The sequence below is a fragment of the Halichoerus grypus genome, chromosome 11 (assembly GCF_964656455.1).
Source record: "Halichoerus grypus chromosome 11, mHalGry1.hap1.1, whole genome shotgun sequence".
In the NCBI taxonomy this organism is placed as follows: Eukaryota; Metazoa; Chordata; class Mammalia; order Carnivora; family Phocidae; genus Halichoerus; species Halichoerus grypus.
Window position 1 is genome coordinate 2611166 of NC_135722.1, and position 14508 is coordinate 2625673.

General features: G+C 57.6%; 1 protein-coding gene across 3 annotated transcripts in view; it reads right to left on the reverse strand.

Annotated features, from left to right (window-relative positions):
• The window catches only part of NADSYN1 (NAD synthetase 1), a 33723-nt gene that overhangs the window by 12488 nt on the left and 6727 nt on the right, over positions 1–14508 (reverse strand). For 2 of the 3 annotated variants that reach the window (XM_078057635.1, XM_078057636.1), the window contains exons 4-14: positions 14201–14254; positions 13638–13727; positions 8599–8650; positions 5260–5348; positions 5016–5133; positions 4496–4627; positions 2564–2638; positions 1710–1837; positions 1166–1214; positions 662–764; positions 78–246 (exon numbers count right to left, since the gene is read on the reverse strand). In XM_078057635.1, coding sequence (XP_077913761.1) covers positions 78–246; positions 662–764; positions 1166–1214; positions 1710–1837; positions 2564–2638; positions 4496–4627; positions 5016–5133; positions 5260–5348; positions 8599–8650; positions 13638–13727; positions 14201–14254 — 1059 coding nt within the window. The remainder of the gene's footprint in view (positions 1–77; positions 247–661; positions 765–1165; positions 1215–1709; positions 1838–2563; positions 2639–4495; positions 4628–5015; positions 5134–5259; positions 5349–8598; positions 8651–13637; positions 13728–14200; positions 14255–14508) is intronic. The other variant, XM_036067762.2, reaches the window with a different exon arrangement.

Below are 14508 nucleotides of genomic sequence, written 5' to 3' on the forward strand. Positions count from 1 at the left end.
GTGTGGGCTCGGGCGGGGCCTCGGGTGGCGCGGGTCCCGTCGCACCAGCCCCCCCCAGTGCCGGCCGCCTCCCCTACCTTCCGATCTGCCGGGCCAGCTCCCGGGCTCTGTCACACGTCTCCTGGGACGAGTTCTCACTGGCCATGTAGCAGGTGGTCAGCACACGCCCGCAGAGCTCCCGGGGGTCCTGGGGGGTGTAGCTGAGCTGGTCCACGATGGCCCGGACGTCAGCCAGCACTTCCTGGTCTGAAAACCAGCAGACGGCGGGTAGCAGGTAGCGGCCCCCGGCTGCACGCGGTGCTCAGAGCCCAGTCCCTCCCTTCGCCCGGGCAAGGTCTCCACTACAGAGCCTTCCCCTCGTGTTTCTGGCGGGCACGCTAAGGGGATGCTCGACACGGGGAAGGATCCTGACCCGGGTCTGCCTGGGCCCAAGGCCGGGGCCACACTGCCCTCCCCAGCAGCGGGCAGAGGGCTTGATGGACACGGCCACATGGGCCTGAGCCCCAGGAAGGGGCTTTAATGGCCTGCTGTCCCCAGGTCCTGCTGGGACATCTGAGCGCATCTGCAGAGCCTCCTTCACCCACGATGGCCAGGACCCGGGGCTCTCCTCAGCCCAGTCCCCACCCCCGGAGCCTTGCTCAGACCAGCGGACGCCACCTACTTCCGTGCTTCACGGCCTCGCAGACCTGGTGGCACATGGAGTAGACGAGGCAGGCGGTGGCTGCGCTGTCCACCCCGCCGCTCAGGGGCAAGAAAAACCCGGCCTGGAATGGGCCAACCAAAGGCAGGTGTGAGCAGAGCCTCAGAGAAGCAACGTGCCCCAAACTTAGCCCAGCTCCACCCACAGACGTGGGGGGAACAAAGATGCGCCACATATTTCAGACGGGTTTTCCAGAGGGAAGAGAGCCCTCCCGCTGTGAAGGGCAGTGAAGGGCATCTAGGCACCTGGGCATCTGCCCAGTACAGACGTCAGGCGCACGGGACCAGCGGGGGACGCCGTCTTGTCACTCTGAGTGTCATCAGCCAGGGCTCCAAAGATGGAGCCAAACCCCCGTGTGCCCTTTGGCCTCTGCCTCACATAGACTAAGCTCCTGATGGAGGCAGCGTGAAGAAAAGAAAATCCCTAGGCTGCCGTGGAATCAAACACAAACACTGGACATCTCACCTGTTGGCTGCGTCTCAGAAAGTCCCAGAGCCAGCATGCGGGTCCAAGGCTGGGGAGCAAGGGGACACGTGAGGCCTGGGAGCTGCTGACCTGGTCTGCAGTTTACCTGGGGGCAGGGGCCCAGGTAGGAGCAGCACCAGGGAGAACTGCCGGGGGGAGGGGCCCTCCCGATTCACCAAATCTCTGTGTTAAGCGCTTCATGGGAATTAATGCATTTTTGTCTCCTAACGGCCCTGGGAGGTAGGTGATTATCTTTTGGCCCCATTTTGAAGCAGAAAAACTAAGACACAAAAAGGAAAGGACAGGCAGGGCCCCTGTGCCCAAGGCCCCGGCACCAGGATGCGGCAGGGCTGGGCGAGGAAGCCAGGCCGACTGGCTGCGCCCCCCACGCCCTCAACCCCGATGCCGCACGGCCTCCTCCTCACTGGGCGGCCACCCCGGGCAGGTTCTGGGAACCAGCCGCCCGCACTGCTCCGGCCCCCGCCCCCCGGCACGGCGCCCCGGGACCAGCACCACCCCTCCCTCTGTGGGCAGGGGCGCCCACCTGATCTCCTCCGCGGGACTGTGGTACTTCCACTCGACGGGCTCTGACGGCGGCGCCAGCAGGTCCTCATGGCACGAGAGGGCGAAGTCCACCTTCACGCGGGGGTAGGGGCTCACCCTGCTGGCCTGCTGATGGAGATTCGCGACATGACGCCCCCGCAGCAGCAAGCCCGTGGGGACGGGCGTCAGAGCCACAGTGGTGCCGTCGCTCCAAGCGGGGCGGCTGGAGTCGGAAAGACAGACGGGACCCAGCGTTGGAAGCCTCGGACGTGGAGGGGCCTCTGCTGTGGACGGCCTGACAGTCCCTCACAGGTGCACGCACGGGGTGACCGTGTGGCCCCGCAGCCCCCCTCCCAGGTGCACGCCCAAGAGAAACAGTCCGCACAAGAACTCGTACACACGTTCGGAGAGCATCATTCATCAGACAGAAAACAGACACGGTCCACGTGTCCTCAGCGGAGGCTGGATCATCACTGTGTAGCGTACCCGCTCCGTGGACCGGTCTTCGGCCGTGAAAAGGCACAAAGCCCTGACAGCTGCTGGACAGGGACCCTGCAGACGTTGTGCTCAGCGACACATGTAATTTCATCTACGTGCAACGCCCACAACCCAGAGACCGAAGGCAGGCTGGTGGCTGTGCAGGGCGGGAGGGGGCTGCAGAGCGAGGCTAGCGGCTCTGGGTTTCTTTTGTGCTGACGTGCTGACGGCTGCATGAGCCCGTGAGGGTGCCCGAAACCACCGCACCACGGTGTGGCATGGGAATAACGGCTCAATGACGCGGTCAGTAAATACAGGATTTAAGAAAAGAGTCCTCGGGGCGCTGTCAGGCACCCACGTGTGCCTCTATGAACTCACCGCCAGGTTTCGAGATGAAACCTCTGCCCTGTAGCTTCGGACGTCCTCCAGATCCAACGTTGCAGTGAGGACTTCCTGGAGAAGGGGTTTCAAAGAGAAAGCGTGTTTCCTGTTTCCCCCATTTGCATGTGTCATTTGGCTATTCTCATGGGTGTGCCAAATTGCACAGAGTCACGCCTTCTAAGGCAGGACTGGGGACCTGTGGGCTCCCAGGGGCCCAGGGAGAGGGCACAGCAGTGTTGTTGCTGACCCAAAGCCCTTCCCTCTCGCTGTTGCCACCAGAACCTCCGGTGAACTCAGACACGTGGCAGCGGTGCCTCAATCGTGGCACAGGACCCGACTCTTCCAATGCACATCTGCCGCGGACTTCCGAGACAGCTTCTCCCCTCTTAAAAGGACTCTTGGGAGCAAGGGCCCCTTTTCTGCTTCACTTGTGGCTGTGTGGAGATGAGATGGCTGGAGCTGCTGCAGCCACCCTGTGACCAGGAGGAGAGGCAAGCCCAGATCCAAGCCCACACAGAGGAAGGCTGGGTTGGAGCACGGCAGAGAGGTGGAGCCAGAGCCCCGGCGATCCACACGAGGGGCCTGGATGTGCTGCCTGTGTGATCGCGGTGACATGTCCCTGCCTTCACAACCAGATGAGACAGGAGTATTACGAGTAAAAAATACCACGAGATAGAAAAAGAATAAACTTTCAAAAAACAGCAAAAAAGAGAAGCTTTCAATTTATTTATATTATTCCTATCTTCATGAAAAAATACTCCCAGTCAACTTATGTCACTAGAATATTGTGTCATTGCATGCAAGTCGGGGGCAGCGGGAGCTAGTCCTGTGCACCACCGCGTGACACGGGACACTCCTGCTAACAGGCCTGTGGGCATCTGCCGCTGTCAACACCGGGCCCGACCCAGGCTGGACACTTCCACAGAGAGAGAGAAAATAGAGCTCATCCATCCTTTGGTCCTCCCGTCATTTCCCAAAGTGATGGGCCACCAAAGCCACCATATTTTCCATGCAACAAAGCCAAGGGAAGAGTGAGCCCACAAAAACAAAAACCGAAAACTATGGCGTGAATCTTTTCATGAGAAGAAGACCCCATTCCACTTTTCCCCAAAACGGGTTAGCATCAACATAAACGCCCGACCCAGTGCCAGGCAGCCCACGAGGTTCGGAAGACCCCGAGGAGCACGTCCTAGGGCATGGTCAGCAGCTCTGCTGCTCTGTGCAATGGCTCCATGCGCCTCACAATTTCTTCCGATCATTTTGGGCGGATCAAGGAGGACGTGGCAGGACAGCACGGCCAGAGGACAGCGATGCCCTCTCTCCCTGAACGCTCGGACAAAATCAGATAATTCCAGCCTGCGAGCCCCCTTGGGGTAACGGGTGGCAATGGTCCTCGGGTTTTCGTGTGCTTATGAATCACCTAGGTATATGCTTAAAATGCAAATACCCAGGTAACCAACCCTGAGGCCTGGCTGGGGCCCAGAGCCTGCAGGCACCCACACGCCTGCTTCTCCTGGTGCAGGTGACCCCAGTCCACTGCCAGTCAGTCCTGGGCAAGGTGCCCGCGGCTCTGACATGCGGCCCAGCGTCTGGGCCACATCGACCCGGCCTGAAGACAGCTAAGCATTCCAGGACGCGGGGGCAGGGTGGCGTCAGGCCGACAGCTGACACGCACATGCCTGGACACGTGGGCAAGAGCGAGTGGGTCTCAAGTGGCCTCACCGAGCTCCCCTCTGCTCCACTCCTGTGGATGAGGCCCCCCACCAAACGCCCCTCCTCGCTGCGGGGACTGGTGCCTGCTTATTCCCGAGGCGGCTCCAGCTCCACGTCCTCCCGGGGGACCCAGGGGTCCCCCGCTCTGCTGTCACCACACAGCCTGCCCCCCCCCCCCGCGCGGTCACTCCCAGGGATGCGCGAGCTCACTCTTACCACGTCGTCCAGGGAGAACTGGGCCCCCTGCGCAAAAATGTGGCCGTTCATCGCGATCAGGGCGCAGCCGTCATAGTAGAGCCGGTCCCCGTCACAGCCCTTCTGATTGGCCAGCAGGTAGATCCCCCCGTTCTGGAAGACGCGAGTGGCAGCGGGACGTCACCTGCCCTTCCTCGGCCCTCCCGCCACACCATAAAGAGCTCCGCTGCAGGGAAACTGCCTGCACGCGGCGGGGGCCTGGGGGTGCGAGCCCGTGGCCACTGGTGGCACGAACCGGGTGCCCTGCTCCAGAGGCAGGGGTCGCAGCGCCTGCCTCCCTGGGGTGCGGCCAGGGTTAAATGAGATCAGGCAGCTGGGGCCCCAGCAGAGGAGCCCGTGCACGTTTGCTGAGCACGGGCCCCAACTACGGGCACCGATGCCCACCACGCGTCCTTGCCGCCTGGGCTCCGGGCACCCGGGCGTGTGGAACGCGGCACCAGCCCGCAGCATGCACGCTCCAGCATCGTGGCCCAACGCCTACCTTGGTGGTGGCCATGGTCACCAGATCCACCCTGGCGTGTGCTTTGCGCAGCACGTGGTGGCTGCCCGAGGCGTTGGTGAAGATCTCCACGCCGTCCAGACCCATGTCCACATGCGGGCTGTGGGCAGAGGCGGCTGACAGGAAGCGACGGGCTGTGCGCCCCGCCCCGCCCTCCCAGCCCCGATGCCTCCACAGCCCAAGGCCACGCCGCCAGGGCTGCCGCGCACAGGGGGCCGAGGCTGACCTGTGGGGTGTCCAGAGCTCCTCGCAGATCTCGCTCCCGATGCAGGTGTCCCAAGTGGCCAGCACTGCGTCTCCAAAGGGCACAGTCTCCTGCAGTCGGAGGACAAAGCGCACGAGATCCCTTGGCCATGCCCCGTCTGGGCTGCATCCTGACCTCGCTGCCCTTCTCCTCCCAGCCCCAGCGTGGGAGCGTTCCCAGCCCAGGCGGCCCGGCACCAGAGGGAATCTCACTAGCCGGACGCTGTGCTCTGCGTGGCTGCAGGGCTCACTGGGGCCGTGACAAACTGTCACTCTGCTCTTCAAGTTTCCGTTGGCACAAATCCCCACGGTCATCTTCGTTATTAAGAGTAAAGGGTCTCAGGGCACCTGGGTGGCTCAGTTGTTAAGCATCTGCCTTTGGCTTGGGTCATGATCCCAGGGTCCTGGGATCGAGCCCCCCATCGGGCTCCCTGCTCTGCGGGAAGCTGCTTCTCCCTCTCCCACTCCCCCTGCTTGTGTTCCCTCTCTCGCTGTGTCTCTCTCTGTCAAATAAATAAAATCTTAAAAAAAAAAAAAAAAGAGTAAATGGTCTCATTTAGCTGGCTGTCGCACTTTGCACTTTTTTGCGTCACCCACACTCTCGCCAGTCTGGCCAGGTGGTCCCACCCCTGTGCCTGGAAGGACCTGAGGATCATTTAAGAAACCTGAGCAAAGTCGTCCAGCTCCCGAGCGGCAGGGCCAGAGTGCAAGTGTGTCCATCAGCAAGAACCACATTCACAAGCCACGCGTGGTGGGAGCTCCCGGGCAGCGGCAGAGCCACCCCGGGCTGCCAGACAGGTCTGAGGAGGCCCTGAGCCTACCAGGCGCTGACGGTCACACGTGGGATGCTCCGGCGGGCACGCTGACGCTCCGGCACAGGCCAGCCTGGTCCAACTTGGCTACCTCCCTTCGTCCCAACGTTACAGAAGAGGCATCCCCTTGTTCAGCCAAGAAATAATCCCGAGGCCTGGAACACATCCTAGAACACTTGGCTCGGGCTCCCTGTGCGTGTGTGAGTTCGACACCCTTTACTGCTGACGGCGAGAGCCACAGTGTAAACCTGGCCCTGTCTTCCCTGATGCGTCCTGCCCCGGACAAGGTCACTGTTCACTGTGGCTGTGAGGAGAGCCCTAACCCAGGACCCTCGCTGGCCGCCGTGGGACTGCGGTGTCCCTGCTCCCCTGGCAAACGTGAGCACGTGGGCACGGCTGGAATCCACACATCGTGAGAAAGCTCAGAGCAATAGGCTGGTAAACCACATATCCAGAGCTGTGCTCACTGACTACCCCCAGCCTGAACTGTCCACGTGCAGCGGGTCCTGGGCTGTCCTCACCTTATTCCTGGACACACCCCTGAACCTTAATCCCCAGTTACTGGGGCCTTCAATCAACTACCAGGCAAAACCCTTCCAACTGCAGACTCTGTCCCATGTCAGCCTAGTGCATCTCCACTGGGATGGATTTTAGGACATACTACGATCCCAGAAGAACGAAATGGGGAGCATCCTACTGTCAGGACTGTCGCAGACACGTCTGTTTCAGACACAGACACACGGAAACACACACACACACAGTCTGCTCTGGGTCATGACGATTTCAAAGTGTGCTCACTGCTGCAGTTCATGGTCAAATGAGTTTCCAGGTCACTTCAGAGGTGACCAGACCTGGCTGAGAGTCCCTGCCCAAACCTCAGCCGTGCCCATCCCTGACTGTCCGCGCAGAAGGCACCGAGCCCAAGCTGGCCTCTGGAAGGGCCTTGCTCACGAATCAAAGCTCGAGCCAGAGACACAGTCTGGCTCCCGAGCAGAGGTAGCCTCCATCTGGGGGCAGGGCGGCCACTGTCCTCCAGGGAAAAGGCAGAGAAAACCACTGATGACCAAGAGGCAAAAGGAGCCAGAACCTGGTGGGAATCAGGGGAGAGGGACCCCTGCTCCAGCTCAGGTCCGTCCCTAAGGTCTAGCTGAATCCCTGCAAACCCCTCCACTGGAAAGATTCCGTAAATCGCCATGAACTACCTGGAGTGTAGTCATTAGGGGTACAGAGAACTCGGGGTTGTGGGCTCAACGGTGTCCCGCTCAGATTCCTATGTTGGAGCCCTGACTCCCAGCACCGCAGAACCTGACCGTATCTGGAGCTGGGGCCTTTACAGAGGTGATCGAGGTAACACGGGGTCACCAGGATGGGCCCCGATCCCATATGACTGGGGTCCTTATAAGAAAAGGACATCAGGACATAGACCTGCACGGAGGGACGACCCTGTGAGGACACAGGGAGAGCACGGCCATCCACACACAAGGAGAGAGGCCTCAGGAGGACCCCGCCCTGCCCGCGCCTGCATCTCGGGCGTCGGCCTCTGGGACTGAAAGCTATCTGTTATTCAACAACATCCCCTCTATCTGAGGTGCTTTTCTACGGCAGCCTGAGCAAATTAATACTCCTGGCAACCAGCATGGGAACTCAGGCAGAAACTAGAGAAGTCAGGGCCCCCCTAGAGCAGCCCCTCTGTGCCCCGGCTTCCAACCACCTGTGGGAAATGGATAGAGCAGGGTTCCAGCTGTCACCCCAGCAGCTTCCCGTAGGAAGAGGGTGGACGCGGCCCCCAGATCAGGCTGGACGATCACAGCTCTGAAGGCCGGGCCAGCCAGGTCCAAAAGACACGACAGATGTCCAATGCTGGTTCTTCACAGACTGAATAGGCAGCCACGTAAAGTCTTCCTAAAGTTTTGTAACTAGAACCTCTCCCCCTGCCCGAACTTGGCTTCTTGGGTGGTCCCATGGCCCAGGCAGCAGTCCCAGCAAGAAAGAGCCCGCTGGGGTGCCTGGGTGGCTCAGTTGTTAAGTGTCTGCCTTCGGCTCAGGTCATGATCCCAGGGTCCTGGGATCGAGCCCCACATCGGGCTCCCTGCTCAGCGGGAAGCCTGCTTCTCCCTCTCCCACTCCCCCTGCTTGTGTTCCTGCTCTCGCTGTGTCTCTCTGTCAAATAAATAAAATCTTTAAAAAAAAAAAAAAAAGAAAGCCTGCTAAGGTGGGGTGGGGACCCCTCCCCCAGCTCCCCGGGGTACCCCAGCAGGTGAGCCGGAGGAGAGGGGGAGGCACGAACAGGCAGAGCATCACTGACGTAAGAGAAAGGGGGCGCCCAGCACGCCCCAGGGTTCCAGCCTCCCTACTTGCACAGGAATCTCTCCCCTTGTTTGGTTTTATTCCTTCACCAGTCAGGGCGGGTTCTGGGGCCTTGACCCGAAGAGTCCTGCCCCACGTGGTGCACTGTTAGCCTAGAACAGTGACATCTGGCTGGAAAATGAGATCTACTCCCAGACACTCACCTGCTTTGTCACGTCCTGTATCATCCGGGGGAGAAAATACTCCTCTGTTTGCCTGGGGAGGGAAACACCACAGACCTGAAGACGAGCATCTCGGAAAGCAGGACAGATGGCATCCCAATGTGAGCAAATGCCAACCCGGGAGCTTCGAACCCACGAATAGGCAGAGGGCTGTCAGCTGCTCACACGTGCCTCAACTATCCCCTTCAGAGAAAGGGAAGCACGTAGGGTGAACAGAGAAAGCTCTGGTGCGCTTTCCTCGCAGACACCATGGCACCCAGGGGGCTCCGACCGACTTGGCTTCCCGCGCCTTGCTGTCCAGCGCTCCTGAGACACGTCACAGGCATTCTCTCCAGGGTGGTCACGTTGCCCCAGGGAGAAATCCAGCTGGAACTCCTGATCAAAGTTTCTGAGTCCGAAAGATCACATTGCATGAACCCGATGCACAACTGCAAACCCATGTTATCACCGAGATGATAGAATTAGTCTCCCAACGGTACAAGACGGACAGAGTCTGATACACACTTCGGTACAAGGCCTCCCAGGGGGCTGCACGGACGGCTAGAATGTAAGAAATACACGGTTCACAGATCCGACCTCAAATAGGCTGTTACAAGATGCACCACTAACACCTTTAATTACGTGTATTTCTTTTTTCTTTCTGAGAAATTCACAAGAACCTTCCAGAATGACTTTAGCAGCTTTTACTTGAGTAAATCGTAACGCTCGGAAACTGGAGGCTGCTGCCTTCTCTCCTGCGCTGGGGACGGGGACCCTCGACCCTGCTGGCCTCCGAGCCGCCCTGCCGTCCCAGCGAGCTCTCTATCCACCACGGGCAGGCTTGCTCTTGGCGATGTCACTGTGTCAATTCTCTTTAAAGGGAAGAACCCCCCCCCCAAGGTTTCTCCTTTCCTCTCCCTCCCCTCCACCCCCACCAAGACCCACTGAGTACCAGACCAAAGCAACACCACCAGGAGATGGTATGTGCTCCCCTCCATGTCCACTCTCTGCTCCAAGGCCAGCGAGCACCTCGTACGTGGCAGGTGAGCTTCTCCAGGGTTCATAAGGAGCCAAAATATCATGAGTAAAAGTCCCGCACTGTAGCCTGTCATCCAAAGCCTGGCTCAGGCTGGTCCGACCTCCTCCCATGGTCCCTACACCTGACTCCTCTGCATGGCCTAAGCCTTTCTCTAGCTGGATGCCCTTTCTTCCCAGCCAACATCCTCTGGAAAAAACCTAGCTGCGGATTCCTGCCAAGAAACCAGTTTTGGCCATGCTGATTACAAGCCTTCTCCACCCCCAAGGAGCTACAAGAGCCCCTGTGATCCCTGTCTTGCTGTGCTTAAATCTGGGGGTACATCTAAGAACATAAGGAAAATGAGCAGATTCTTAACTTTCCTGCAGTCAAGAGCCAGGTTATTTTTTTCTGTTTTCTTAAGAGGCCTGAACCTGTCATGCAGTCATTACTAAGGTGGGGACAAAGTAACATGCCCAGTTATGGAAACCATACTGGCACAGCGCCCAGAGGGTAAAAATTTCTCGTTTCCACGGTGCCTAAGTGTGAGCTGGCTGCTCCAGCTCGGTGCCTGCCACCACCCCTTCCACAGGCACAATCATGCCAGCGTCCGTCTAAATGAGCCACCATGAGGCCCACACACCCACACGACAGAGACGAGAGATCCTAGATGCCCAGGAAATTCAGAGACAACATGCCCCAGTAAAAGATCTCAAAGAAGAGATGATCAGACAGTGGAAAAAGAAAAAGGGAGCCTGCACATGGTGAAAAGGATCTGAAAAACTGCAAACGTGCACAGATCTGAAGAACAGAGCCTCCCGCGAGCACGGCACAGAGGACAGATTTAGGGGAATGAACCCCAAGAGAAAATACAGGTACGTGGGTAGAGAGCTGACAAAAGACCAGGACCCGTGATGCCTGACAGCAAAGGCTCCTGGACAAGAAGAACAAAGAACAAAAGCCTCTGAAAATGGGAAATAAGAAAATGTTCCCAAAATTAAAGTCCCGACAGTAGGAGCACCTGGGTGGCTCAGCTGGTTAAGCGTCTGCCTTTGGCTCAGGTCATGACCCCAGGGTCCTAGGATCGAGCCCCGCATCAGCTCCCTGCTCAGCGGGGAGTCTGCTTCTCCCCCTGCCCCTCCCCCTGCTCGTGCAATCTTGCTCTCCCTCAAATGAATAAATAAGTCTTCAAAAAAATTAAAGTCCCGATGGTCAGGTCAAAACCACTGGGCACACATGGTTAGGACAGCAGAGGCCCAGCACGGACGAAGCTCTGCCCATGGAGGAACGGCCCCGCCAACAGCTTCGCACCCTTACGGCCAGCGGTCGGTGCACCTGCTCTCGGCCTTGATGTGACTCACACTGTCCCCACTCTGTCCACACCCTGCCGCTCGCTGTGGACGTCCCGCCTCACCCCTGCCTCATCCCTGTGAGGTGCCCACAGGCTCACGGCACACGGGGAGGGGGGGGTGCTGTCCTTCACAAGACCCCTTGGAGTGGCGCCCTCGCCAGGACCTGGCGCTCTCCAACCTTTTATTTTACCGCTCGGGTGGCACAGAAAGAAATCTCACCATGGTGCCTGTTGATATCGGCCTGATTTCTAGCAATACCCAGCATCGATTCACATGTTTGTTTTTTGCTTCTATCAAATTTCTCCTTTGCTCTTTTTTTTTTTTTTAATTTTTTTATTGTTATGTTAATCCCCATACATTACATCATTAGTTTTAGATATAGTGTTCCATGATTCATTGTTTGTGCATAACACCCAGTGCTCCATGCAGAACGTGCCCTCCTCAATACCCATCACCAGGCTAACCCATCCTCCCAACCCCCTCCCCTCTAGAACCCTCTCCTTTGCTCTTTGTACCTTTATTTTTCTGTTTGAGTTTCTCTGACTGAATATTTTTTCTGTTTTTTATTGATTCAGGAGTCCTTTAAATCCCTGAGCAATAACCTTTGGGCATTCGACAAATATTTGCTGGGTCCCCACCACCTGCCAGCACTCTTCTCAGAACTAAGGAAACCACAAGGACATGGATGCCATGTTAACACCTGCCATGCGCTGTGCTCAGCGCTTTACACACAGACTCTGTCATCCCCACAACCACAGCCCTACGGGATCACTGCCGTGACTGTCCCCGAGGCAGAGAGAGATCGGGTCGCTCTGCTGGCCCGAGGTGGCCCAGCTGAGTGGCAGAGGCAGGTCCGACCTCCCAACTCCAGACACCTGCTCTGTAAGGGCTGCAAACTAACCCCTGTGTGGCTCAGTCAAGGAGGGCGCTCAAATAAAGTGCTTTACATAAGAAAGCATGAGAAAACGAGAAAGAGCTCTCAAAACGGAAAATAAGATAGCTAAATTTAAATCTCAGTAGAGCAGAGAGTAAGATGATGGAATCTTCTAGAATGTGGGAAAGAAAAGATAAGACGACTAGAGGAAACGGTCCAGGAAATCGAATCCCCAATCAAGAGGTGTTCCAGAAACAGAAAATAGAACAGAAACTCCCCCAGAAAGGACAGGACAACCTTTCCCAAGACTAAGGGACCAGGGTCTCCGGGTCACGGGCCACAGAGGGCTTCACACAAGGGCCCAAAGACCCACACCAAGGCCCATATAACAAAATTTTAAAAGACCAAAGATAACAAGAAGCTTCTCGACGTGCCCAGGAGAAAAGAAAATAATCACGTGAGAGCTAAAAAGACTCTGAGTAACACCGACTTCTCCCCAGCAAGAGCACAAGCCAAAGGCAATCCTACACACGATACATTTAAAACTATGCAGAAAAGTTATTTTTAACCTAGGATTTTTTTTTAATTCTGCAAAACTATTCATCACGTGTAAGAGTCCAATAAAGACATCTGCACGCAGGCAAGATGTTAAAAAATTCACCTTTGGTGGATCGTTGCTTAGAAAGTATGATATCATGATTTATCTTAAGGAATATATTTGGTCTTCCTGGCACTGAGCTCCTAAAGCCCTTGGATTTTCCGGAGATAAGAGCCGTACAGGTGTTTTTACATTAATGGTGTCAGTGGGAAAGGCCCTCTGGTTGCCAGGGGAGCCAAGCCAGGGATCAGAAGTTGGAGCTTTTGGACCCACCTCCAGACCTGGGGAGGGAGCCAGACTGGGGGTTGAGTTCAGTGGCCAAAGGCCAATGATTTCATGAATCATGCCTTGTAATGAAGCCTCCAGAAAACTTCAAAGAATGAGGTTTGGGGAGTTCTTGGGTTGGCGACCGCGTGGAGATCCGGGGAGAACAGTACACCCCCAGAGCCCGCCCCGTGCATCTCTCCCACTTGGCTGTCCTGATTATATCCTCTTAGAGTAAACCGTGATCTAGAAGTCAACCTCAGGAGGGGGTGGTGGGAACCTCTGGAATATACTAGAAGCCACATGCCAGCAAATGAGCAACTCGTCAGAGACAGTGATGCAGGGGGCTGGTCAGCCCAGGACGGCGAGAAGTCCCACAGAACTGTGCAGGAAGGGGGTGGCGAAAGTACAGAAATCCCCGAAGTTTTCCTACATACAACTGTGCAGCGTCTGAAGACACGATGTCGGAAGCTGCACCTGCCACAGCCGCAGCACCACATAAACGCCAGGAGCCCCGGCCAGAACAGCGGACAGGTTTCTCACCCAGGGGTGACCATGCCCCCAGGGGACATTTGCCAAAGTCAGAAGACATCCAAGGCTGTCACAAACAGACTACCTATGGGGGAGGCCAGGGAAGCTGCCGCACCACTTGCCATGCAGAGGACAGCCCGAGGCCGCGGTGGACACCCCGGCGTACAGGATGACTCTGGACAGGAGACGTCCGATGGGCCACGGTCGATGAGCTTTCTGTAATCAATCGGCCATACTGTAACCAGCAGCCTCAAGACAGCTGTACCTAAAATGGCAGGAACTTGCCCCCAAATTCTCTCGTATCTCCCCCAGGATGCGGACCACGACTCTGCCCAGGGAAGACATGAAACAAGCATCCACAGAGTGGCCACAACCTGTGCTTCCCTGCTCGGGGCACCGGGGACTCACCGGTTCCGTGACCACGGGGTGAACCAGCGCAGTTCCCGATAGTTGCCTTCGTTGGCCAAGGCCATTTTGGGTCTGATGAGCAGGATTTTCCTACAGGGAGGAAAACAGGACGGCTCTTGAGATGAACACCCGTTAACAAGGGGCGGCCCACAGGTCCACCCTCCCCTGACGGTGGACAATGACTGAGCCGCCAAGACCCAGCAGGTGTGCTGAGCTGTGCGGGCAGCTGACGTCCAGGGTCCGCCAAGACAGCAGGACACACCACCGTCCCTCGAACGACAGCAGCCCCACCCTGCGGTCTCTCTCCTTCTAATACCTGAAGGTGAGCGTGGTGGGCAGAGGCCAGGAGAAGCAGTGACGCCTGGGTCACCTGCCCGTATGTCGGCCCTCCCTAAGGACCGGACATTGCCAGAAGCTGCCTCTTAAGACATGGCTCCCAGGGAGCATGCGGTTCCCAGGGCGCATGGGTTCCAGCGACCATGCGGTTCCCAGAGAGCATGCCGCAGGGCAGCAGAGCCTGGGGGAGGCGGTGCGCAGGGCACTGTCTCCCGGCCGCCACCTACCTGTTGAGAAATATCACCCTGCAGTTGTAGCGGACATTCCGGTGCATGACAGGCCTGCAGAGAGAGGGGGCACACACGTGTCTGCGAACAGCAAAATCCTATGTCCGTTTCAGTACGAAGCCTCCTCGAGCCCTGGAGGAGAAGCAGAAGGCTCCCCGGTAGCTTTCTCAGAGGGTTTCTGCCCTGAGATAGGCTCTAAAGCGGGAGAGACTTCCAGTGGAGCGCAATCATTCCCTCTCAGGGCTCTTCCTCCCTCCTGGAACGTTCCAGACCTTCCAGTGGCTGCCCCCCCATCTGCACGCAGCCCT